The sequence below is a fragment of the Harpegnathos saltator genome, unplaced genomic scaffold (genome assembly GCF_003227715.2).
Source record: "Harpegnathos saltator strain DR-91 unplaced genomic scaffold, Hsal_v8.6 scaffold580, whole genome shotgun sequence".
NCBI lineage: Eukaryota > Metazoa > Arthropoda > Insecta > Hymenoptera > Formicidae > Harpegnathos > Harpegnathos saltator.
In genome coordinates, this window is record NW_020230405.1 from 154,742 (window position 1) to 182,110 (window position 27,369).

The 27,369-nt window shown below is 42.4% G+C and overlaps 3 protein-coding genes across 4 annotated transcripts; 1 reads left to right on the plus strand and 2 right to left on the minus strand.

The window, feature by feature from the left end:
* Positions 1-2,876: 2,876 nt before the first annotated feature.
* LOC105180505 (uncharacterized) lies at positions 2,877-3,311 on the minus strand. Its single transcript, XM_011136593.2, has one exon. The coding sequence runs from the start codon at positions 3,309-3,311 to the stop codon at positions 2,877-2,879; it is 435 nt and encodes a 144-aa protein (XP_011134895.2).
* Positions 3,312-5,976: 2,665 nt separating this feature from the next.
* On the minus strand, positions 5,977-6,468 carry LOC112589679 (uncharacterized). Its single transcript, XM_025303980.1, has one exon. The coding sequence runs from the start codon at positions 6,466-6,468 to the stop codon at positions 5,977-5,979; it is 492 nt and encodes a 163-aa protein (XP_025159765.1).
* Positions 6,469-21,240: 14,772 nt separating this feature from the next.
* LOC105182600 (uncharacterized) lies at positions 21,241-24,147 on the plus strand. 2 transcript variants are annotated; one of them, XM_025303989.1, is made up of 4 exons: positions 21,241-21,331; positions 21,563-21,723; positions 22,067-22,684; positions 23,064-24,146. In XM_025303989.1, exons 2-4 carry the CDS (start codon positions 21,612-21,614, stop codon positions 23,072-23,074), a joined length of 741 nt encoding a protein of 246 aa, XP_025159774.1. In that variant the 5' UTR covers positions 21,241-21,331; positions 21,563-21,611; the 3' UTR covers positions 23,075-24,146. The 2 variants fall into 2 exon arrangements, with proteins under 2 accessions (XP_025159774.1, XP_025159775.1); XM_025303990.1 differs by lacking the exon at positions 21,241-21,331 and having other exon boundaries at positions 21,400-21,723; positions 22,067-22,381; positions 22,487-22,684; positions 23,064-24,147.
* The last annotated feature ends 3,222 nt before the right edge of the window (positions 24,148-27,369 follow it).

Below are 27,369 nucleotides of genomic sequence, written 5' to 3' on the forward strand. Positions count from 1 at the left end.
CCACCACTCGATACCTCCTTCCTCATCTTTTTGGGTGGCTACCTCTTTCCGAAAGTGCCTCTCCTGCGCCTCCTTCGTCACCACTCCTACCGACTTGAAGTCGGGCCTCCTTTTCGCCTACTTCAATTCCTCCCTAGCTTTATCCAGCTGGCTCTGGAGGAGTTTCACCTTCTCCTTCGCAGCCGCCAGACTGGATTCCGCCTTCTCCTTGGCCTTATTGGCCCGCTCCATCTTCTTATCTCCAGCCTCTATACTCTGAAGAAGAGCCTCCCTGCACTCATTGCTCGCTAAGAGGCTTACCCTCATCTTCTGCATTTCTTCCATGCCTTTCCTGAGCTCCTTCATGAGCTCTGTCCTCCTCATATGTTGTGCTCTTCCATCCTTACATAGAAGTTGCACATACTTCCTTGTATTAATAAAAAAATTCCCGGTTCCTAGCTGAGGCCATCTCCTCATAACTCTCGTCCCAGACCGCATCGGTCCCGTCAAATAGGGATCTCACATCATTAAGAGCAAGTTCCCGCTCTTCATCCCACTTGTTCCACCTCTCAACGGAGAAACTAACCTCTTCCGAGATCGACAGATCCTCCTCCACCAGCACCGTGGAGGCCACCGATGCCTCTGAAGGGGTCGGCTAATCCCTCGAAGGTCCCGCCTCATCTTCCCTCTTCCTGCGCTTCTTCTTTCCCTTCGGTATGTTAATAGGATCAGCAATTTTTAGTTTGCACCCACCACTGCTGAGGGCTCGACCGGCCGGGCATGCCCGCACCACCGAAAACATGACCTGGTGGTGTCCCCGAGTTCCCCCAGGAAACCGGTCTATGCCACTGGATCAGGGAGGGCATCTGGTCACTGGGCTCCAGCCCCCTACTCCCGCCCTGACCCCATCGCTGGGGCCAGGCCGGTTGGAGGGGCCCCCCGTCTCCAACCCCGGAGGTACCTTCAGCAGCACCGCCACGCGGGTGGCCCCGTGGAAGGAGTTAGGCCACCGCCGTCGCACCCCGACGGGACCGCTCCACCACTGCAGCCAGCCTAACGTCGTCGTCCGGTGGATGAGTTTAGGGATGATGCGATCCCCATCCACCGAGCACACCGGGGGACCCCGGTCCCGACCTCGGAATATGTCCGAGCGGCCGGAGTCCCCCCGCCATCCTGGATACCGTGTAGGGTCCCAAACCCTCATTATGTGCAGACCCAGGTGTGATTCGCTCCTTCTCGCTGCCGAAGCACCGGCGTACAATGCCCATAAGAGCGCTCCCACCAAAACGGGAGGGTAGGCCCGATCCTCACCCTCGGGCTGCCGGAGCACCGGCGTGCAATGCCATTGGGGGTGAGAACCTCCCTCCCAGAACTGAGACCATGAGCCAATCATGGCACAGAGGTTCTCGTAACTATCCTGGGTGCTCTTAGCCAGTCTCTCAGTACAGACCACTCCGGCATGGTAGGACCTGCCAGGGGCCGAAGCCCCGCCGGCACAGCTCTGTACATCATCAGGACCTTCAAGCCTCCCCACCACAACAAGGTGGCACCCGCGGGGAGGAACGCACATAACCCTAAGAATGAAGTTGTAATCTGCAAAACCAAGCATGTAAACTCCATATCCCCATAACTGACATAAGCTCATCATGAACTGAACCTCATTTTCTTTGTTAACGCAGAGGAAACCCATCATGGGTACCCTCCGCCCCCTGGGAGGGGCAGAGGGTTATGTGAGACTCTTACTCACTAAAACCTCTGCGGAATGTCTACCAGTCGGACCGAGATGGGAGGAGTCAGGGGAACTGCCCCAGCATTCCCTCCCCGACACCCCAGGACTCATTTGTTGATCCCCATTCCCACGTGCAGCGCCCCCTTCTCCCTAAGGACAAGGTCTGGGCGCGGCGTCCCGATCGGCTATGCCGATCGAGCTGGCCTTACGGTTTCATTTATGGGAGAGAGGGGACATGCCTACCCTCCCTCCCCGCCCCCTCCCGTTCGGAGTATCCTACTCTGCTCAAAACCAAATATGTCAAATTACACAGCAACACAAAAACAAATTTGGTTCTGATCTGGGGGTCTGACTATGTTTACTATAAGTTTTTGGGGTCGCTGAATCCGAATCCGAGGCCTATTCAACCCTATCACATCAGGATTCTGTCATAACCTCAAAAACCCATAATTTTACTCCGGGGAGCGGGGGAGCGTGACCCTTTCCCAGAGGGCCTCGCTCCCCCCTTTCCTTCCTCTACCGATGTGCGAGGGAGCGCGGACGGGGGTTCTCACATCCCTCCCGGCATCCCTCCCCCGCGCGTCCGAAGTCGGTCCCGAGGCGGCCGAAGGGACGGTCTCCGGCGGACCGGTCGCCGTTCCCTCTCGGCCGGCGCCACCTCGGGGCCGCTACCATCTCCCGGGGAATACTGCCTTCTACCCCGCCGCACCCTGCCGTCAGGGTTGGGCTGACGTTCCCACTCGGCGGCCTCCTTCTGGGACATGACATCCCTGCATGAGGAGGCCGTCGCCCCCCATGCCTCCTCGCTCCCGCACATGGCACGGACCATGCGCGGGAACGAGAAATCCTCCACACGACACCCGACCGCTCGAGCCAAGACTCGGCGCTCTTGGCTCCACGCCTCGCATTCTGCGAGGCTGTACCGCGCCGAGTCCTCCGGCTCCGGTCAGTGGTGGCACTCGATGGTGAGTTCTTTCCCTATTCGGTGCAGGTACTCTCCGAAGCATCCATACCCCGTTAGTACCTGCACCAAGTGGAAAGAGAGTCCGCGCGCCCTCCTGCCCACCATTTCCGGTAGGCAGGGGCGGACAGCCTCGACTGTCTGGCGACGGAATCCACGCTGATCGGCCAATTCGGCCGACTACTTATCGAGGATCCGGTCACCGGCCTAGGTCTTCAGGGCCCTCAGGTCCCTGACCGATAGCTTCTCCTCTCTTTCGCGGAGCTCCCTTATGCGCCAGAGGAGATACCTCTCTTTGGCGAGGAGCTCCACTGGGGAGGAACCGGCCAGGGCGGCCGCCGCCGTGTACGAAACTGTCACGTATTCCCGGATTGCCCTCACCAGCACCAGCCGCGTGGCCTGCCGCAGCAGGTTCCTGTTGCAGCTGGTGGCTAGGAATCGGGGCGCCCATATAGGCGTCCCGTACAGGGCGACCGAGAGCACAACGCCCACGTACAGGCGGCGTGCCCGCCATCCATGGCCCCTCTGGGTCCGCATCAGGCCGGCCAAGGCCGTGCCTACCTTGCGGACCCGGGGGGCCAGGCACCTGTAATGTGGTCCGAATTCCCACCGGCTGTTCAGCGTCAAGCCCAAAAATTTCATTGTGGACTTGACGCAGATGCGGACACCGTCCACCAGGACCTGGGCCCTTCACGGCTTCCCCTAACCCCGTCCATGAAATAACATGGCCTGGGTTTTCTGGGGGGTCACTTTCAGCCCGAGGTCACCGATGGTTCCCACCACCGATTATAAAGCTATCTCCACTCGGAGGCGAGCCTCCCCCCAATCCTCTCCCTCAGCCAACACTAACGTGTCGTATGCGTAGCAGACTACGTGGCAGCCTCAGAGGAGGAGATCGCAGCACCCGGTCGAACGCGATGTTCCATGGCAGAGGGCCCAGGACAGACCCCTGCGAAACATCGCGTTTCATTTGCCGCCGGCCTTGGACCCCGCCTCTCCCCGAGTAGGCGAGGTCTCTGTCCCTGAAGTACGCCGCCGCGATGCGCCGGAGATAGATGGGAACGCCATCTTATTCCAGGGTCCGTCCTATCTCCGGCCAAGGCAGGGTGTTAAATGCGTTTGTGATATCTAGCGATACCGCGAGTAACACCCCGCCTTCCTCCTCCACAGCGGTACGGGTCAGGTCCCGGACGTTCTGGAGTGCGTCCAGCGTAGATCGTCCGGGTCTGAATCCGTACTGATTGCCGTGGAGGTCTGGCCCCTCCAGGAACAAATGCTGGACGAGGCGGTCTGCGATGATGGGTTCCAGCATCTTACCCGCCTCGTCCAGCAAGCATATCGGCCTGTAGGCCGGCCCCCCGCCGGGCACCTTACTCTCCTTCGGGAGGAGGACCAACTTGGCCCTCCTCCACTCCTGGGGGAAGACTCCCTCCCTTAGGCACCCTTCTATTGCATCCCGCGTGGCCGCAAATAGGCTTCCATCGCCGAGGGCGAGAGCCCAGGCGCGACCAGGAATTCCGTCGGGACCGGGGGCTTTGCCCTTGGCCCTCTTCCTGGCCCCGGCGAACTACTCTGGTGAGATCCCCAGATCCTCGTTCCAGTCCCCGTCCTGAATCTCAGGAACAAGGATCCTGGGGGGGGCCCCTCAGCCTTCGGGAAGAGGGTGTCGAGGAACCCCCTGAGGTCCTGAAGATCCATGGACTTCGTCGGTGGGGGTGCCCACGGACGTATCTTTCCGACAGTCCGTTTGTACGGGCGCCCCCACGGGTCCTCGTCCAGGGAGCTCACCAGGCACTCCCAGGCTCCCTCCTTTGCCTCGGCGATAGCGGCCTTGAGGGTTTCCCTCACTCGGAGGTAGCCCTCTTTCGTCCCCGCGACGTCCCAGCCGTCGCGCCGGGCTCGGGTGTATACCCGTCTGGCATTGGCGCAGGAGTCGCGGATCTCCGCGAGCTCCCGCGTCCACCAGTACGCAGCCAGGCGCCGGCGGGGGTGGGACCGGGGCATTGCGGCGTCACAGACCGACGCCACGATGCCCACCACCTCCCTCAAGAGGGAGCGGAGGGTCCCGTGTACCTGGCCTCTGATCGAGGTGCCAGGTCGCCGTGAGGACAGCCGCCTGAAACCTATCCGCGTCAAGTCGACCGAGGGCCCATCTTGTGGGGTGGGGAAAGTCCCCCTCCCCCGAGCGGCGGTCCAGCCTCCGGTGAGAGGTGGGGAGTCGGAGAGCCCACGTCACGTATCGGTGGTCCAACAGCGACTCTCTCTCCTCCTCCACCACCCACTCCCGGAATTCCCGAGCAGCTGAGGGAGAGGCCAACGTCAGGTCTATGACCTCCTCTCCCCGGCCGCAGAAAGATGCTGGTGGACCCTGTGTTCATTAACACGAGGCCCAATCTCGCCGCCCAATCGGCCACGGCTTTGCTCCAAGAGTCCCTTTGCCGGGGTCTGCGACCCCACTCATTCGAGTCGGCGTTAAAATCCCCGGCGACGACTACAGGTTGGCACTGCCGTACCACATCCCCGACTCTGTCCAGGACCCTCACAACACGGGCAAGCTCGCCTAGGCCTACTCTATTTCTGTGGTGGGGGAGATATACCCCCACCACAGTGATGGACCCACAGTCGACAGCCACATATGAACGCCCCCTCTTCCTGACTTTGCAGGAGCGGGCGCCCGTTGCGGGATTAGCCACCACGGCTACTAAGCCGCACTTGCTACCCAGCCATTCGGGATTCCCGGCCGGGAAGTGCGGCTCTATGACCAATACTAGGCCGACACCCATCTCCGCGAGATTGTGGATCCACAGATCTTGGGCACGGGTGCCTCTGCCTAGGTTGGCTTGGGATACCCGGAGGGGCATGAAAGCTAGGCCTTCACGCCTCCTCCGGGCGTTCCTCCTTCGTTCCCCCTGAGGAGGTATCGGGCGGCGACAGCGCCGTCTCCGTCTCCTCTGGGGGAACTTTTGCCGTGGTGGCGGCTTCCATATCGGATGCCTCCGTGGTGGCAGTCTGCTCTAATGCCTCCTTGGGGGCTTCCTCGGAGGTTCCTATCTGGGGGGTTCCTACCTCTGCCTCCCCCTCTTCTCGGGAATATGAAGCAGGGAAGCCTACAAAGGGGGGCCGAGGATGGCGCGTCCTCCGACTCCCCTACTACAGTTGTTGGGGGTGGAGTCTTTGCAGTCACCACCTTCTCACCTTATCCTTCCTGTCCGGGGGAGGGAGCTGGCTCCTTGTCCTCCATCTCCTTTGCCGCCTTCCTCTCCTCCGATGTCGCCGCCTTTAGGGCTCCCCTCTTTCTCTTCTCCCTCTACGGCAGTGCCTCTTCCTCCATAGGAGCGGCGGGGTCCAGGGTACGATCTTCGACCGCCTCCACCGCCATGTTGTCCTCATCCCGCGTGGGGGAGAAGGCCGGCTTGACCTCCTCCCTTGCCTTCACTCCGGCCGTCCATGGGGGAACCTGTCGGTCCTTCCCATCATCCTTCGCCGGGGTGAGGGGGGCATTCGCCGTCTCCCCCTCTGGGTTGGGTCTGGGCTGCCTCTTCCTTCTGTTGGTCTTCCTCTTCCTTCTCTGCCTGCTCGTTAAAGGCTTGCATGCGGGTCCGCCGGTCTTATGACCGGCCGGCTTGCCCGCTTCAGCGCACACGGGACAGTGTGCCGCTGCCGCCCTACATTGTTTGGCGCGGTGGCTGGGGATACCGCAGCGATAGCAGTTATCGCTGCGGTTGACGGCGCTCTTGCACCGCTCACGCACATGGCCCTGCTCCATACAACCGAAGCAGAGCGCCGCGCGAGCGGGCATCACCCCGGCTCGGGTCTAGCCCACCTGGAGCCGCCCCGCGACGGCGACCTTCGAGGCCGCCATCAACGGGCACCGCATTACTGCCATGGCCGTTCCCCGCTGGGTGGGTCGCACTTCGCCCCCGGAAATCTCCGTGGGCAAGCACCCCCCAGCGAAGGCCACGGCGGCCATCACTTCATCGGCCCCGACCGTCGCATCCAGACCGTTGAGCCGCAGCGCCGCGGTCTTCACCGGCCTTTGGATGCGATAGGGCCCTTCTCCGCCGCCAGCTTGCCGAGCTCCTCGGCAAGTCGGTCGGTGGAGGCCCCGGCGTCGAGGCCAGGCACCTCGATCAGAAGGACTCCGGTGCGAGCCGTACGAATTCTAAGGCCCCCCGGTATGCCCACATTCACCTGTCTGATCCGGCGCCTGGCCTCGACCATAAACTTCTCATACGTGTCCCTCGGGCACGCAATAGTGATGGTTGCCGATCCGGGCGGCCTCGGCACCACCGCCGCGGTTGCTGGTCCCCTCCTTGGGCCGGCTGTCGGTTAAGGAGGGATCGGTCCACTCCTCTTCTTCTCCTCCTGCCTCTCCCTCCTTTTCTCCTTCCTACCCACAACCCTGCTCCAAGCCTCCGAACCCGGGGCCACGGAGGCCTGGGCAGTGACTGCGGGGGGGATTGCCTGTGGAGGCTTTCCCCTCCCAGGATCCGCTACCGTATCCTTCTTACTCCGCTCCTATTTCCCCCTCCACCGACTTTAGAGGAGGCTTTCTTTGTCTCCTTAGGGGGAGGGAAGGCCGCCCTTCGGTCCAAAGTTATGGCCTGTGATTCCTGGGCCTCCCTCCTCAACATCTGCAGCTCCTGCATCCGCTGCTCCTCTTTCTTTCACGCCGCTTACATCCTCCTCTGTTCCCTCTTCTTTTCGGTCGCGGTCCTTCTTCTCTCCCTCTTCTGCTTCCCGTTCTCCCTAATGCTCCCATCCCCAGCCGGGGGGACAGATGTCTCCCCAGCCAGGAGGACAGATGCCTCCTCAACCTGGAGGGCGGGCCTCTCCATAGCGGGGAAGGTCGCAGCAAGGGGGGCAAGTGCCCTTGCCAGGTCCTCTGCACTGGGTGTCCATAATCCCCTGTCGGACATCACTTTTCCTCTGCATTCGAGTTGGTCATTAATCCCCTTCGAGATCACTTTATACGCAGCCTCTTCTTCAGGTCTCAAGTTGAGGTGTGCAAGACTGTCGTCTAATTCCTTACGGACCGTTTTGATGGGGGGTCTAAGGACGGGAGCTGGGGCGTCCATCAGCAAATTGTCATCATACGATGGAATATTGTCGATGGGACCCTCCCTCTCCTTCTCCTCTGATGAGCTCGAGGAGCTCTCCGGAATGGCCCTTCGCTGGGCTATCTTTCGCTTCTTCGCCCGTGATGGGGCTGGGCGAGCCACCTCCTCCGCAGCCGATGCTCCGCTGCCTCCGGCCGCCTGAGCGTATGTCATCGCCGCAATTTGTTAGGATGGTGAAGGTCCCACGGCAATCTCCCTCGCCCTTGCTTCCTCCTCAAGGCTTCTGTTTTTCACCCTTAACACCCTGAGCTCCTCTCGGAGCTCCTCCATTTCTTTGTTGGCCGTAGCTACGACCTCCTCCTCTCCATCCTGAGCCGCAAGGTGTCGTAAAGTTGTAAGTTTTAAGAAATTGACACAGTCCATTATTCTTCTCATATTCGAGTACGTAATTGTAATCGTAATTGATAAATTATTTAAAGCTTAAACCTTAGTAATCTTTTGTAGACCCGGGCTAATGCAGAATAGGCTGAAGAGCTAATCATGTGTCTTGATTCTGTTAGATACAACAGGATATCCAACTTATATGCTTAACCATCAAATGTCGTTTAAGATAAATCCATGCTCACGAGTGTACGAATAATATGTATTATACATATATTTTTATACATAACGGATCACTGCTATAAAATGTGCCATTTTTTATAACTTAAACATCAGTTTTCTACATTTCTACAAAGCTCGGAAAGCTGCTCTCTACAACAGCTCATACTCTCTAAAATATGAAGAAAAATTATAATATGATAATACCTTTTATAGCTAACAATTTAGTTGGATTCAATTTGGACGGGGTTGTTTCTTACTTTTATTTCTTATCCTATTAGATTGTGTCCCTGTTACTGAACTGCATCTTAATACGGTAGTTCCGAAAACAGCAATTGCTATGTTTTTTACAAACATTGCACATGACTTGCTAATTGCAGCAATACTGTCATATTGACAATGTGTTATCCAAACATCATGGCCAAGATACATCTAAACAAATACAGTAATAAATAAATAAATAAATTATCAAAAAAAGATTACTGGGATTGATCATCTCTTTCTACTAAACTCATGAAAAATTTAAAATTTCATAGATGAATAAAAGTTAAATTGAATTATTCCCTTTTCACGAGCTCATACTAGAGACAAAGATTTATAACTGACGCCCTAAATATTAATATTGATAAAAAGGCAGTACCAAATTTTTTTCTACACTCCTGTATCCTACGGGTAATTCACCGGGATTTGTATGTTCTCTTTCGGCATTTTTTTTGCATAAATCTCTTACAATAGCTGCAATGTTTATACGAAAATAGTACATAACAAACTAAAATTTTTTTTATTATCACTAAAATTATGAAAAATCTAATATATATATATGTACCTTTCAGTTCGTTAAAATCATCTATTACATGTTTCTGCAGTGACATATTTAATCCCATTACATCCTTAAAGACATCATCCTTATTTCGTATGGTTTACTTCAATTTGAAATTTTCTGAACGAAGTATTTCGTTGTTTGATTTTAAATCGTGTAACTAAATATTTATAATTGTCAATAATTTAATTTTGCAATAATTGTAATTTAACCATAAATAAAATATCTATAATTTACCTGTTTCTTCAAAGTTTCAACCTGTAATTTATTTTGTTTTATTATATAACTTTCTTCGTTTATTTCAAAATCCGTTACTTTTGTATTCTCGTTACAATTATTCCTCTGGCAAACAACGAATTTGTATATTACAATAGAATATTCAGACAACACCCAGAAAATTCTATATACTTTGTATAGACATGTGTGTTGATTAGCCACATACATAGCGTCCCATTTTACGTGATACATACAAAAATCGTTAGAAATATGCAAGTAATCTAATCGGGAAAAACTTTTGATGATTTTCTGACAAAAAGCAAGCAAATAAATTTTTTCGAAATCTGGGTTATGGCGCTACATTATTCAGTTTTAGTAGTATAACCACCCAGTCAACTAGACTTGCAGAAAATGAACCGATGACAAGTTCTAGTATATCAAGTATACTTGATATATTAGAACTTGTCACTGGTTCATTTTCTGCAAGTCTAGTTGCGAACTCTACAAAGTTTATCAAACAGCATTATTAAAAATAATAACTTTTTGGCTTCTGTCCACAGGATACTGTAATTCTTACGCTGTACATCGTATAACATTATGGAAACATAGAATTTGCAACTAGATTTGCAAAAAGTAAGAAATGGTGACAAATTTCATCAATTGTATTAAGTAATGCTTTATAAAATATAGCTGTTGTATGCATTATAAAATATAGCTGTTGTATGTATCTGCGTATGTGTGTATGTATGTGTGTGTGTTACCTGTACAAATGCCTTGTTTGCGAGTTTTGTTATATTCTTTTTTTATTTCTTTTGTATCCTTTTTCATAGTTTGTGGGACTTTATTCTACAAAAAGTGTTTATACATAATATAATTTTTGTAAATTTAAGAATTGGATTATTATCTTTATTCTATCATTTTAATTCTATTGTTTTCAGTAATATTATTACTTACATTTTTAGAGTCTAAAATATGTGTTAGCCTTTTTTCAATTTTATCGGTAACATTTTCTTTCTGAAAAATTTGAAATATGTACGAATTGTTATACAATCTCTGTTATAAAATCTGTTATGAAATGTCTTATTTTAAAAGGAATATATATATCACAGCTCATACCTCGTTTATACTCGATTCTAATTCACTCTCCGATGCTGACTGACATTTATTGAAAAGGGGAATTTGTGGTCTTTTACTAGCAATTTTTTCTTCCACTTGTTGTTTACTATTTATAATGTGTCGATACTAATTTATACAAATAAAAGATATATTGTACAATTTTTGTACAATTTTAGTTTCTTAATATGTACAACAATTAGTGGAAGAGGTACAGCTACAGAGCCTCAGAGAGACAGAATGGCAAACTAGATTATTTGACCAAGTCTCTTCTGATTCGCTCTAGTCGTACATGGGTCTTGACCGCTGAAATATATATTAAAACACGCACTAGCCTCTTGAAGACTGCGGGCGGAGAGAGAGTCCCTGATTCTTCTCTTATCCTTGTTCAGCTCACAATGAAATCAAAGGGTAAGAATGAGGAGGAAAAGATACAATTCTATTAAGTTAGTAATAAAATTGTAAAAAAGTTACAAGAATGATCTCCCAAGTAATTTTCATTTCCCAAGCAATTTTGATTCATATTATACTAGACACTCAGTAAGGAAATTGATCGTAAAGTGTGCGCAATTTTGCAGCAAATTCGATCAGAAACTCATGCCAAAACGATAGCCATTTGTGTCCGCATGCAGGTACGGTTTTAGCAACAAGGTTTGTTGCTGGGCAACTTGCAGCAAAATCCGTGCAAATATAGCAGCGTACCAAGGTTTCTTCGGTTATTGCCGTCAATTTATCGCTACAAATTTATCGCTCTGTGCGGTTTTTGCTGCAAATTTGCAGAAAAAGTTTCCGATAACAGACTCTGTCGTAAAGTTGATGGCAATTTAGCAGCAAGACCTGATGTATTAGATCTTACAATAAATGTATTGCCTATTACATATCAAAAGTTGATAACAGCCTGCATGAAATCTGTTAGCGTCGATTACAATATTTAGGAAGGAAAGAATGCTGCTCGAGACTGCCAGACATGTTCTCTCTCTGCCGACAATATGCAAGAAACAGTGCGCGTTCTAGATAGTATATATTTCATGCATCAGATATCATTCATTGACAATAAATATTTTATCGTATGTGCAAAATATATCATATATATAAAAAATATTTTATATATATTTTATGAATACAAAAAATATATTTTATATTGTTGCGGGTTGAATCTGAGAGTTAACCCGTTGAACGCCGGGATCGCCCAAATCTTGGGCGCGAGAGCGAGTACGACTGGAGCCGACGGAAATCAGCCAAAAGGAGAGGACCGGTCGGTTCTCTGGACAATAACGTGGTCGAGTCTCCGAGTACGAAGCGTTTATTAGCGTTGACCCAATACAGCGGCTTGTAGATCGCGAACAATGAAGTCGCGTTTCAAGAACGAGACGGCGAAAATAATCACGCGCCAGAGCGACGCGTTGTTGAGATTTTACGGTAGCCGAGCGGAACTTGAGAAAATGAGTTCGACAGCCGGATTCTGCTGAAATCTATTGTCATGATATCGATCGTGATATTTATAATTTTATATCGCTGATGCGGCTCAAGCCGATTGGCAGATTTGTACACATCGTTGTTTGACTGACACAAAGATTTTGACGGTAAATACATTGTTTTGCCGTTAGTCATGAGACATTAGACTGCCGCACGTTTCTTCTGATGGAAAGAGTGTTATTGTCACCGACACAATGAGACAGTGTAACGCGCCGAGACAATACCAGGCGGCAAGACAAAGATCGAGCAAATAATTCGTTTGTAAACATGGGTGATTTGCCCGAGCGGTGACTCGCTGTTACCGGCGTCCAGCACACGCTCCGCGAGAATCCGCTGGACGATTTTAATGAGCACGCAGAACCGCCGATATGATTTTCCAATTCGGAACATATATATATTTTATAAATATATGAAATAATTTTATTTATATTTAATAAATATATAAAATATATATAAAAATATAATTTATATATATATATCTTATAAATACATAAAATATATTATATATATATTTTATATATATTATGTATTTTATACTTCATTGCATTTTTTGAAATAAAATATATCTCGTAAACTATTCATATTTTGGCAATAGTGCCCTAATACTGTTGTACACAGAACAATAGGAAGAATCAATGTGTGTAGAGAAAACATATTGTTGCCTTTTACTAATATAATTACATATTACATATTAGAAATTGTATGGATTCTGTAAATAGTAACAACGTGTCTTCTTTATACTAATTGATCCACTTTATTATTCTGTATATAAAGAAATAAGGTAGAGTTATCTAAGTATTAATATTTGATGATATATTATGTTGATAAATATACTACGTTGATAAATTTATTTATTTACTTCCGAATGAAATGTAAAATATTTCGTATATATTTATGTAATGTACTTACCACCTATATCGATGATTAATGCATCATGAAGTATATCATCCTTCCAACGGACCTTATATTTTTTCGATCGATTTATACATTCTGCATTAAAATGTTTTATATCCGACGTTTTTACAATCGTTCTCTGGCCATCTTCAAATTTTACGTAAGCAAACATTCTACAATCTGATTATACTATTCTGAAATAGATATCAGATTAGTACAAACTTGACAAATTATTATATGCACTGTAGTACTTAAGATAGCCAAATGTAGAATGTAATCGCTTTCATTCCCAATCATTTGTACTATTGTTGGGATCAGGGATTTCAGAAGTAAGTCGAGAATCCCCAAGAGTGGGGATGATTTCATTTTGTAGATATGTTGCATACTTTCAGGGTAGTACAGAGCACGAATATTGTTTATTGTTTTCTGTCTCTGTTTTATATTGACTGGTAACGAAGCCTTCAGTCGATGTAATAAAACAGTATTTTCGCTTTCTACTATTGCATAGGTAGCTGAAGTACGCAAGACACATACAAGAAATTAAATCATCTTCGCTCCTCGGTATCCTCGGCTTATTTCTAAGATCCATGGTTGGGATTCAGTATCAAAGAGCACATTCTGCTATCTCGAAGATAATAAAAAAAATTATTATTATTTTTTTTACTTATTATCTAAATATTCTGTTTATTATTAAATTAACTTGTTTTCAACAAAATAACTCTATAAGTATAATAAGTTTTAACTTTTTGTTTTGCTTCTTTTACCGTTTAGTTCCACGAAACATTGACATAAGAAACTGACACTGAGATTGTAATTTCTTTTTGATCGACGTTGAATGTTGAATGTTCACGAAAGATTGTAAAGAAAGGACTGTTGCAAAATGGAGACTAGTACTAAAGAGCCTCAGAGAAAGAGAGAAAAAGAGAGAGAGAGAGAGAGAGAGAGAGAGAGAGAAAGAGAAAGAACAGCTAACTGCATCAGCTGACTAGTCTCCTCTGATTCGTTCCGAACTTGTCCATTCTAGGAATGGACCAATCAGAATATAAATATAAGCTGCATTCCGATATTCACTGCCGGTACTGGAAATCTATAATATATACGCAAACTGTAGATTTTCAGTATAGGTTATAAATATCAGAACGCAGCCAACTATTAGGGTGCATTCCGTTTCATGCATATGTGCGCATTTATTTATAGTTTATGTTACATATACTATAAAAAATGCGCGCATATACGTGAAACGGAACGCACCCTTAACACAGTTTAACTACATACAGTTACGACAGTCGTCCGATTTAGAGGTCCGATTTTCTTTTGCGCATGCGTTGACTGTACGGCTAAGAACATGGCGGACTGTTATTACGAAGTCACATGTGAATAAATGAAAACATGTAATATATATGTGAAACGTATATGTGAAAAAGCAAAAAATTAAAAATCTAAGTGTATTTGTGTACTATCCACATAAAATGAATGCCAGAGGTGGTAATTCCTGTTCTTTTTTTACATGTAAAAATATTTGTAGAGGAACAGGAAATAAAATTAGCTTTTTCCGATTTCCTAAGGATATTAAAAGATATGTTAAGGTTATGCAAGAATTTATTATAAAAGATATACACGATGATGTAAATATTTAGAGATTTTACAGCTTTTAAATAATTAGTTTTAATTATTTTGGAATTTAATATTCTTTATATGAGATATATGAAAGTCTCAACTTCTTTAATAATAAAAATTAAAAGAAAAAAATTGTTATAGGAGTAAATTTTGGGTGGAAGCTTGTGGGCGTCAAGATTTAATAAAGAAGACATGTAAGGAATTGTATAAAAATTATCGTGTTTGTGCTATACATTTCTCACAAGAAATGTTTCTTAATGACTTACGAAACAGGCTTCAGTCGTATGCTGTTCCTATAAAAGAGTGTAATACACAAAAGAGGAAAACTACTCCAATGTCTCAGTCTAATTGCCAAGAACCATTAGAAGCAGGTAAGTTATTTAAGACCAAAATATTACTCCAAAATTAGTTTTATTATATTTTATCTTTCCTCCGTCTCTTTGTTCTTTCTTCTTTTTTGTCTCTTTGTATAGATATACATACATATGTGCATATATTTTCATTATATTTTTCATATGTTTCATTATTCCAATTGTTATTTATGGTGTAAAAAGTAATATGTTTTGTAACGGCCGAACTCCGCGGTTCGGTCGCTGCTACGCGTTTCGCGCGGATAAGGCTCGTCGGAGTCCGGGTTCGGTGAGGAGGAAAGCAGCGAGACGTTTGAGAATAATATAAATACGTTAGCTTTATTCTATACTTAATTCTGTACAAGAGTTCGGCCCCGAAGGCGGTGTCGCGGGTTGCGTCTATAAGGCGCGTCAGTACGGTACGGTGCGGTGCGGTGAGCGGTACAAGCGCTCGTACAGACGGATAGGCCGTGCGGAAGGCGGGGCCTATTACGCGACGCGTGTAGACGGTAACGACGGTAACGACGCGGTGATCGGTCACGCTTCGCGACGCTGGGCGTCTCGAACAATTATCGCCCAATACTTGCTTCGAAATCGCTCGCGTATAAATGGTCGCCGGACCGGAGATTTCGATTCTCGGTCGAACGCACGCACGCGAGTCGCGGGATACGCGAAATGATTTCGTCCGTCGGGGCCGAGGACTCTCGACAGAGGAGGCGTACGCACCTTCCCTTTTCCCTACGTTCGTGGAGGAAAGCGACCAAGTGCTGCGGACACTCAGCGGAGACGGCGGACACACCGTCCCGGGTTCTTGGTCGCTAGACGGATCGCCTAAAGGCTGAGTACGCTCAGCGGAGTTCGCCGACGGACGAATCCCTGGCTCAAGGCGGCGGGTAACGGTGATAGACTGTCGAGTACGCTCGACTGAGCACGCGTACACACGAGCCCAGGAAGACGGGAGACGGCCAAGTATCGAGAACGCTCGATCGAGAATGCGGACGCACAATCCCGTGTTCTTAGTCGCCGGTCGGGTAGTCGGAAAGCGGAAGGCAGAGCGAAACGGTCCGGATCTTCTTTCCTTCAGCATAGAGCGTCTGGATCGAACGGCGATACGGATCGGTCTGGTGACTAGAAGCTCGATCGCCGCCGTTTTATAGTTGATCGCGCTACGATTGATACGGCGGCGATCGAGCGGCGCGCCTATCGGCGCGAGGCACGGTGACGGCGCGTGATCGCGGCCGCGCGCGCTAGCGGCAGCGCGTGATCGCCGCGGCGCGCGATAGCGGCGGCGTGTGATAACGGCGGCGCGTGATAACGGCGGCGCGATCGTCTTCGATATTTTAGGGTGGCGCAAAGCGCCGTTCTTCGGTCCGACAGGTGGTCGGTCGGGCCGGTAGTAAAGAGGTGCATCTGCGCCTCGTTACAGTTTGTTTTATAGGATCAGCCATTCTAGATGATGTAAAACCTAGTACTTCAAACTATGTACCAACAGAAATACAGAAAGGAATAGGTAATTGTTATAAAAGGAAATACTTTTATCACATTGTAATATTTTATGAAACTGCATATAGCTTTAAATTTATTTGCAGATGAAGGATTATCTATTCCTGAACGCAGTAAAAAAACACAAACAGATTTGATTTTATCAAAAAATTTACCTCGGAAAAAATTATTAAGGACAAAATTCTTGTGATATTTGCTTAACGTATGCAAAACAATATATTGATTTAGACAGCACGTCATATTATTGTTTTCTTCGAGCATATAATTCTACTGAAGAAAACCTCTATGGCAGTTTATTAATGCCAAATGACGAGTTTATTGAATACATAAAAAAGTTAGAATACAGTTTTTTCGATAATATTAAAGAGTTAATAGTACAACCAAAAATTATTCATAATTTAATATGTATTTGCAATAATATTAAATTTAGTCATCCCTGTCCACAATTCCCAATACAATATTTAATTAAATTATATTGTAGAGTCAGGTTATTTTATACTTTGAAATTTATAAACAGAAAATTCAAACTGCAAATAGGTCACAAAAAATGATAATTTTAAGCCACAATTAAATATAATTTAATGTTTAATTATTTCATTTATTTGTTCTTTAAATATAATACCTTAATGAACATTCTTCTATCTTCTTTATATTTCTATATATTATATAACATATTGCGTTTATATTTTTGCATGTAAAAATAAAGTTCTTTTTGAACTCTCTGTGTTACTTGCTCTGTGTGTTACTCTCTGTGTTATTTGCTTTCATATATTTTTTAAATATTTTTTCATTTAAACTGTTTCTATTGTATTTTACCCTTTTTTTCCTTGCTAATCTTTATTTACTTTCTAATTCATATTAATTTATTTGATTGTGTGTTGAGTTTAATTTGTATCAATTATTAACGTCACTTGCACTATATTTATATTTTAATGTAAATCTGGATTACTTTAAGTTGGAAATAAGATGCTTACTAATTGCCATTAATTGCTATTCTTGCTATAATTATTAATAGTTCATTTAATATTATTTTAGGGCAAAACCGAAGTATCTTGGCATCTAAAGAAGTTTTATTATAAATAAAACAATTTATGCTGTTGTACAATACAAAGATTCATAATGATTCAATAAAAAATATAATTTATTTTATTTTTGCATATTTAAGATATTAATTATTTAGGATAATATACATACATACATACATATATATACAGGGTGGACCATTTTAACCTTTAATGGAGAATAACTCGACCGGTGAGCGAAATAAAGTTTCATACAAAAGTTGTTGGACAAGGAGGGGGACGTATGACCATATCCTTGAATTTGACCTTGACTTTGACCTTAGGGGTTATTTGAAGGTCAAATAACATTTTTTAAATGGAATTGCCTATTTTCGACCCCGGATTTGGAAAGAGCGGGAAATTTTAGAATAGGATATGGTATGATCGATAAGATCAAATGTCATGTTTTGAGGTCATTTCAAAGTCAAAAGGAACTTGTACGTGTATTCATGCGAAAATCGTATCTGTATACGGGGATTTCTAAATTATCTTCTACACTTAGCATTACCCAGAGACAACGACGTGGACGTGGTAGAATTCTGCCTCTTTCGGGGTGCTTGTTTAGAGTGAGTCCCCTTGCCTCTCACTATGCATACTTTGCTATTGTTAATCTAGCTATTCAAAAGGTTTTCGAAAGTTGCACCGTTAGCATTTATGCAATAATTGAGATTTCCTTCTTTGGAAATGGGCCACTGTGCTGAGCAAGACATTTCGTGGAATCGCTTCACAAGCTCGTCTTATGCGATTTTCCATATCTTCTCTTGTTGTTGGTTCTTCTTTGAAAACAACTTCTTTCAAATAGCCCCAGAGATAAAAATCGAGTGACGTCAAATCAGGAGAACGAGGAGGCCATGCAATCGGACCCTCTCGACCAATCCATCGGTTCGGGTACCTTTCATCTAAAAACCTCCTGACTATACGTGCAAAGTGCGGTGGTGCACCATCCTGTTGGAAGAACATCCTTCGCCTGGTTTCCAAGTCTACGTTCTCCAACAAATGAGGCAATTGGTCTGTGAGCAAATCGAGGTACGTATTTGCATTCACAGTACGTTCGAAAAAGAATGGACCGACCAAGTATCCATTAACAATCCCGCACCAGACATTGAGGCTCCAGCGGTGTTGATTGTCAATCGCTCTATGCCAGTGCGGATTGGTATCGGACCAATAATGGCAATTATGCCGGTTCAACTCCCCTGTGTTCTTGAACGTCGCTTCATCGGAAAACATCACAAATCTAAAAAAATTAGGGTCCCGATCGATCTGCTGTAAGGCCCACCGGCAAAACTCGAGGCGTCGATCAAAATCGGCAGGTAATAATGTTTGGGTCAAAGTGATATGATAAGCATGGTACTTCCGAGCCTTCAAAATCCGCAAGATTGTGGACTTCGGTATTCCTGTGGATACCTCCAGTCTACGGCTCGAAATATGAGGATCAAGATAGACCGATGCCAAAATAGTCAGCACTCGAACGTCATTCTCGTCATATTCGTGATGACGACGTTGACGTGTCATTTGCCCAGTACGTGCCCTCGTGGTCAAATTTCTGATCGTCACGTTACACGGATGTCGTCTCCTCGGAAAGCGCTGAGCGTAAAGTGCTGCGGCATTCACATGTGGCCGGTAGGAGCACGCAGAGAAAGACAATATGTCCACGTCGCTTCCGGGTAATGCTCACATTTTTCACTCGCAAGGAATTATTCACTGAGAATACAAAATAGTGTTATCATTGTTATTATTATCATTATTCGCCCAAAAATAATATTGATAATAATAATTATAACAATAATTATTATAAAGCTAGTATAATAAATATTGTTCATTGAGATAAAACTCAATTATTATCATACAGCTTGTCTCTTAGTATTAATAAGCAGAGATCTGGTGTGATTAAAATGGGAGATTATACACTCAATGAGATCGTTGATATGATTTATATTTTAGGAGAATGTCGAGGTGTCTATATGAATGCCGCAGCACTTTACGCTCAGCGCTTTCCGAGGAGACGACATCCGTGTAACGTGACGATCAGAAATTTGACCACGAGGGCACGTACTGGGCAAATGACACGTCAACGTCGTCATCACGAATATGACGAGAATAACGTTCGAGTGCTGACTATTTTGGCATCGGTCTATCTTGATCCTCATATTTCGAGCCGTAGACTGGAGGTATCCACAGGAATACCGAAGTCCACAATCTTGCGGATTTTGAAGGCTCGGAAGTACCATGCTTATCATATCACTTTGACCCAAACATTATTACCTGCCGATTTTGATCGACGCCTCGAGTTTTGCCGGTGGGCCTTACAGCAGATCGATCGGGACCCTAATTTTTTTAGATTTGTGATGTTTTCCGATGAAGCGACGTTCAAGAACACAGGGGAGTTGAACCGGCATAATTGCCATTATTGGTCCGATACCAATCCGCACTGGCATAGAGCGATTGACAATCAACACCGCTGGAGCCTCAATGTCTGGTGCGGGATTGTTAATGGATACTTGGTCGGTCCATTCTTTTTCGAACGTACTGTGAATGCAAATACGTACCTCGATTTGCTCACAGACCAATTGCCTCATTTGTTGGAGAACGTAGACTTGGAAACCAGGCGAAGGATGTTCTTCCAACAGGATGGTGCACCACCGCACTTTGCACGTATAGTCAGGAGGTTTTTAGATGAAAGGTACCCGAACCGATGGATTGGTCGAGAGGGTCCGATTGCATGGCCTCCTCGTTCTCCTGATTTGACGTCACTCGATTTTTATCTCTGGGGCTATTTGAAAGAAGTTGTTTTCAAAGAAGAACCAACAACAAGAGAAGATATGGAAAATCGCATAAGACGAGCTTGTGAAGCGATTCCACGAAATGTCTTGCTCAGCACAGTGGCCCATTTCCAAAGAAGGAAATCTCAATTATTGCATAAATGCTAACGGTGCAACTTTCGAAAACCTTTTGAATAGCTAGATTAACAATAGCAAAGTATGCATAGTGAGAGGCAAGGGGACTCACTCTAAACAAGCACCCCGAAAGAGGCAGAATTCTACCACGTCCACGTCGTTGTCTCTGGGTAATGCTAAGTGTAGAAGATAATTTAGAAATCCCCGTATACAGATACGATTTTCGCATGAATACATGTACAAGTTCCTTTTGACTTTGAAATGACCTCAAAACATGACATTTGATCTTATCGATCATACCATATCCTATTCTAAAATTTCCCGCTCTTTCCAAATCCGGGGTCAAAAATAGGCAATTCCATTTAAAAAATGTTATTTGACCTTCAAATAACCCCTAAGGTCAAAGTCAAGGTCAAATTCAAGGATATGGTCATACGTCCCCCTCCTTGTCCAACAATTTTTGTATGAAACTTTTTTCATTATTTCGCTCACCGGTCGAGTTATTCTCCATTAAAGGTTAAAATGGTCCACCCTGTATATATATGTTATGTATTAAATAAGATTCGTGAATGATCATGCGGCATACATTACATATGAGTTTTTATGGCGACGTTTACTGTCATATGCTTATATATTAGATTTAATTTCATAAAAGTTCTCTGTCATTATTTCCTATGTAATGTATCTTTTTTTTTAAATTAATAATAAAAAATATATGTGATCGTTTGCAAAAGGGTAGAGAACTTTTTGTTTAGTTTGATCTTATTTATCTTCATAGACGGTATTGCGTGTCATGCGTCAGGCATTCCGTATATTGTTTTTTAATTCCATTAATACATTCCTGAAATATGATGATATTAAAAATGAAAAGTAAATTTACATCAATATATAGTTGTATACTACAAATTATACATAACTTTAATCTAATTTAAAAATATTTTGCGTGAGATTTGCGTGAGTCCTTTGATATCGTTCAAATGGAGCGCCCGTACAGCCCTCAACATGGCTGATCAATGACCACTGACATCAAAAAGGAACCGACAGCTACTGTCGTAACTGTATGTAGTTAAACTGTGCCCTTAATGTGCTACTAGGTCTGTTCGTTTTCGCTGCACTGCTGAACTAGTGTAATAAGTTAGAGTGAAAAAATCCATATTTGTCTCACTTATTGCACCAGTTCAGCAGTGCAGCGAAAACGAACAGACCTACTGGCTTTAAAGTGTATTCCATTTCATACTTGTAACGCTCGCGACATTGTTCTATTCTTATTTAGCATCTATTATTTATAGACGGATCTTATATTCAAGATCGTCTTAAGCATAGTTGACATCATTCAACATGTCAAACTCCAAGAAAAAGAAGAGCTACAAAGCTTTTTTGGAACCAGAGTTTAGAGCATCGCAAGTGAATCGTCAAACATATCAACGATGGATGACACATGTTACAAAAGGTTAGTAAATTTGTATATATATTTGCGTATATGCTACGATTTAAATCCGAATCATCGTTTTTCAGATCGTAGAACATTCGAATATAATATTTCATCACGAATAAAATTTGTCACTGATATTATCCGGGTATTCAGATATTTTATGCCACAAATAGTGTGAATAGTGTCATTCATATTATTCGATTATCTGAGTAATGAATATTTATATATTTGGATATATTTAGTATATATTTGGATGTATATTTAATAATTAAGACTGGAATTAAAACTGTATATATTTAGTAATGTGTAATCAATTCCATGCAATAACATTTATAATAATACACTTTATAATAACACACAGGAAATACCATATTGGAACATTCGGAACTGCGAAATGAGGAAGCAGTTGGGACGTTGACAGATTTAAATCAGAGGTCACAATATGAGTTAAACACCACAGCAATTGATGTCTCATCAAATGAAAATGAAGATACTAGAAATTGGAACGAAATTATACACGATGAGAACTCTGAAAAAGAAGAATGTGATAGAAATATGTCCTGTAATGATGAAATGGAGAATAATAATTTTGTTACCGAGGATGATTTTAATTTGTTTGTAACTTCAAACAAGAATTATGGTACAAATGATGATACTATCATGTTTGAAGCTGCCGGTTTGTCAATTTCTCAAGTATATATAATGGTCCATGCTTTATGTTTACGTTATCACCATTCTGATGAATCTAGACATGCTCTATTGAATTTGATCAAAATTTTAGCTGGGCCAAAATTTAGTCATGTTAATATTACTAAATATGCAATATCGAAAAAGTACAATCCGCCCAATGACACCATATCGTATATATTTTATTGTGAACAATGTTATAAGGTATTGTTACATCTACTCTCTCAAACTCATATTAGTAAAAATAAAAATGCAACGTGCCATCAGTGTGGAAAAAGATATCAAATTTCTAGTAAGTCTTTAAATTATTTTTTATCTATTAATGTTGAATATCAAATACGTACTTTATTAGAAGATAAAAATATGCAAGAAATTTTGATGAATAATATGGATAACGTAAACGTTAAATTGAAGGAAACAAATCATATTTCGGATGTATACGATTGTCATTTGTACAAAGATATTGCACAAAATAAAAAATACAGAGTTTTAACTTTTAACTTTAATACAGATGGTTTTCCTGTCTTCAACAGTAGTAAAAGTAGTATTTGGCCCATCCTGTACTATTAAATGAGATACCACCCAAATATAGATTTAAAACTTTAATCTTAGCAAGTTTATGGATGGGTAAAAAAGAACCCAAAGTGGACTTTATGAATCTATATTTACAGACTTTCATTGAACAGATAGAAGAATTAATTAACAATGGTATCACCATATTGGATAACAATAATAAGAACATTACATTTGTTTTACGGCCCTTATGCGCCTCAGTAGACTCTGTCGCTCGCCCTATAATGCAGAATCGATATCAATTTAATGGGTATTTTGGTTGTAGTTGGTGCTATGCAAATGGCGAACATATTTATGGTTCTATGCGATATCCTTTTACAGAAAACGATTTACAAAGAAATCATGAAAAATATCTAACAGACATACAAGAAGTTGAGCATACACAAAGAGCAGTTAATGGTGTTAAAGGTCCTTCCGTGTTGACAAAATAGAAATATTTTGATTGTGTATGGGGATTTCCTGTTGAATATATGCACGGTGTATTATTAGGAGCTGTGCGTCAAATGTGGGCTGAATGGAACTCTTCTAGTTCTTCATTTTATTTATCACGACAACAACGAGACTGTATTGATAAAAGGTTATTGAATATAAAGCCTCCGAAAGAAATACATCGTTTACCGCGAGCGTTGAAAGAAGGTAAACTTAAGGCGAGTGAATGGCGTTCATGGACTTTATTTTATAGTGTGCCATGTCTCACAGGTATTTTAAATGATAATGCGTTAGCTTCGTTTATACTTTTAGTACGAAGTATTAATGTTCTTCTTTCGCAAAGTATTTCAGAAGAAGGTTTGAAACAATGTGACATAGATTTAACACATTTTGTTGGAGAAACCGAAATTTTATATGATAAAGGCGCTATGACTTTTAATATTCACTCATTGTTACATGTAGTTCAAAGTGTTCGTATGAGTGGTCCATTATGGGCTACCTCCGCATTTCCGTATGAAAATGGTATTTTTCATTTGAAACAAAATATCCATGGCCCTAATGGACTACTTTTTCAAATAGCAACGAAAACGTTGCAAAGAAATACATTTGGAAATATTATAATAAATAATAAGAAGGAAACATGTGAACTTTATTGTAAAAGTTTATTTACTCCCCGAAAATTAGTAATGCAACATAACATAAGTGAATGTGGTGCTGTCCTAATAGGAGAGAAAATCGGTTTTGAAGATTTAAAAACTTTTGTTAAAAGAAATATTAGTTTCGAAAATGATACAGATATCGTCAAAATATATGATAGATGTGTTTATAATAATATTATTTTCCACAGTACCTTGTATGAACGACCACAAAAACATAACGATACTGTCATTAAACTAAAATCATCCGCTATAGCTCAAATATTGAGTTTTATTTATTTTAAAAATAAATGTTACTTGCTACTTACAGAGTATGAAGTAGAGCCGATTTATAATATCACTCATATTATGCGTGTACGAAATAATAGAAATACGTCACAAATCAGGAAGATTGTGCCTTTGGAAACAATAAAATGTAAAGTAGTATATATAGATGTAAAAGATAACATGTACGTGTGTATCCCTCCAAATGTGTTTGAAATTCAATAATTATTACCGTTTATAATATATAAACCCAAAAAAGTCGGCATACTATACGGTTCGCTGGAACGATGTCCCTGTCACTTGCGTATTAAAAAGGTTATTTTGTCAAAATAGCTAGTGTTGTTGTTTTCTTATAATCAACACATAGCATTTGTAGAACAATGCATTTTATTTACTTTTCTACAACTATAATAAAAAATACCATAGTTACTAACAGAATAATTGTAATTATTTTATAATAAAACATACTTACATATTTTAACAATGTTTGAATGTTATATCATAAACTGCATTTTTATTAATTGATTGACTTCGACTACTACACTAAGGTCCGGCTCAACAACTTATAATTTAAAACATTTACCTAAACGGTCATAAAAATGAACGTATATATTGCATAATTAGCAACACTCGACAAAAATTGAAAAAAAATTGTATACGTATTTTTTCTGTAATCTATTAACTTTATTATTTTTTGAAAAGAAATGATTGTACTTCTATGCGTTTTGTGCATCTTGTGCATGAGCCGATTCATTCACAGATGTGATATTCAAATCCGATACGTCGAGGTGTTCGTGATGAATCTCGCATACCGAAAGGTAGACTCTATGGTGAAATCGTGATTGAAATACATAAATAATACCATTTGACGAAATTCTGATAAAATATCATTAGTATTCTTTCCGTGATTTGTCAGCAGAGCCAACTTTCCGGATAAGAAACGATAGCACTTCTATGCGTCTTTGTGCATACGAGCCGATTCATTCACAGATGTGATATTCGTATTCGAAACGTCGACGTGTTCGTGATGAATCTCGCATACGGAAAGGTAGAGTGTATGGTGAAATCGTGATTGAAATACATAGATAATACCATTTGACGAAATTCTGATAAAATATCATTAGTATCCTTTCCGTGATTTGTCAGCAGAGCCAACTTTGTATTTTCCGGATAAGAAACGATAGAACTTCTATGCGTCTTTGTGCATACGAGCCGATTCATTCACAGATGTGATATTTGTATCCGAAACGTCGTCGTGTTCGTGATGAATCTCGCATACGGAAAGGTAGACTCTATGGTGAAATCGTGATTGAAATAGATAGATAATACCATTTGATGAAATTCTGATAAAATATCATTAGTATCCTTTCCGTGATTTGTCAGCAGAGCCAACTTTGTATTTTCCGGATAAAAAACGATAGAATTTCTATGCGTCTTTGTGCATACGAACCGATTCATTCACAGATGTGATATTCGTATTCGAAACGTCGACGTGTTCGTGATGAATCTCGCATACGGAAAGGTAGAGTGTATGGTGAAATCGTGATTGAAATACATAGATAATACCATTTGACGAAATTCTGATAAAATATCATTAGTATCCTTTCCGTGATTTGTCAGCAGAGCCAACTTTGTATTTTCCGGATAAGAAACGATAGAACTTCTATGCGTCTTTGTGCATACGAGCCGATTCATTCACAGATGTGATATTCGTTTCCGAAACGTCGTCGTGTTCGTGATGAATCTCGCATACGGAAAGGTAGACTCTATGGTGAAATCGTGATTGAAATAGATAGATAATACCATTTGATGAAATTCTGATAAAATATCATTAGTATCCTTTCCGTGATTTGTCAGCAGAGCCAACTTTGTATTTTCCGGATAAGAAACGATAGCACTTCTATACGTAATTTTGTAAGTTGTCCGATTGATATGCAACAGTATAACCTATATTTGGACATATATAATAAATATCGTTGATCTATTAAAAGAAATGATAAATTCAATCGTGAATTTTCAATTCAATGTCATAAGTATTAATCTGTGATAAAGCTACGATAGAATATTATAAATTACCTTTCGTTAATGTTATATAAAAGGAAACCTTGTTTCTTTCACATAGATATATATAGCTGTTGATAGCGCTTTGCAATATTAAAAATGATATGTGTTTGATGTTAATATAAAAGACTATTGATTCCTTATCGTTGTGTTTACATTAGAAAAATTTATCATAAAATTACATTCGTTATGATAAATTTTCTTTCGTTATAGAAAGTGTGACATAAGCCACATAAATTACTATTGAAGTCACATAGAATCTTTATAGTTTGTTTTCGTTTTCTATCTGACATTTTAAGCAGGGGTTGTCAAACATATTTTCTTCTGTTCAAGAACCACGTCAAGAAACTCGACAAAATATTGCGTGGGTTATAAAAGGTTTTCAAAATGTTGATAAAGTTCATGTTATGCAAATGCAATACTGCAATGTTTATTACATTTAGATGATGTTAGAGAACAATTCATTTCTGATAAACTAAATGTTTTAGGTAAATTAGCACATCAATATGAAAATGGGTTTGCTAACTTGAATACATACATGATACGGCAACATTTAGGAGAGTATTTTTCCAGTAAGGAAAAACGTGATGCATATGAATTTCTTACAGCTCTTTGCGCAAACTATGATTATATAAGAAATTTATTTGAATATAAGGTAAATACTACAAGTCGATGTAAATCTTGTGATAATACAAAATGTACTACAAATAATAACATAATTATTTCAATTCCTATTCATAATCTAAAAAATAAAAGTTACAAGTTTCAAGATTTGATAAATATTACGTTCGGACATTGGTATCAATTATTGAATGAATCATGTGAACATTGTGCAGGAAATGATATGTTGTTTCAAAATGAATTAATATTAACTAAAAAAGTAATTGCTATACATATACTATTTCCATTACAGGATGATAAATTGGTAAAAAAGCATACAATTAATTTGAATGCTGTTCCAACAACTAAAGTATTAATAGCTGGTAAATTTTAC

Coding starts and splice junctions, on each gene's coding strand:
- LOC105180505 (XM_011136593.2), bottom strand. CDS start 3,311: ATGAAATTTTTGGGCTTGACGCTGAACAGCCGGTGGGAATTCGGACCA.
- LOC112589679 (XM_025303980.1), bottom strand. CDS start 6,468: ATGCCCGCTCGCGCGGCGCTCTGCTTCGGTTGTATGGAGCAGGGCCAT.
- LOC105182600 (XM_025303989.1), top strand. CDS start 21,612: ATGTCAAACTCCAAGAAAAAGAAGAGCTACAAAGCTTTTTTGGAACCA. Junction 21,724..22,066: donor GATGACACATGTTACAAAAG/GTTAGTAAATTT, acceptor AATAACACACAG/GAAATACCATATTGGAACAT.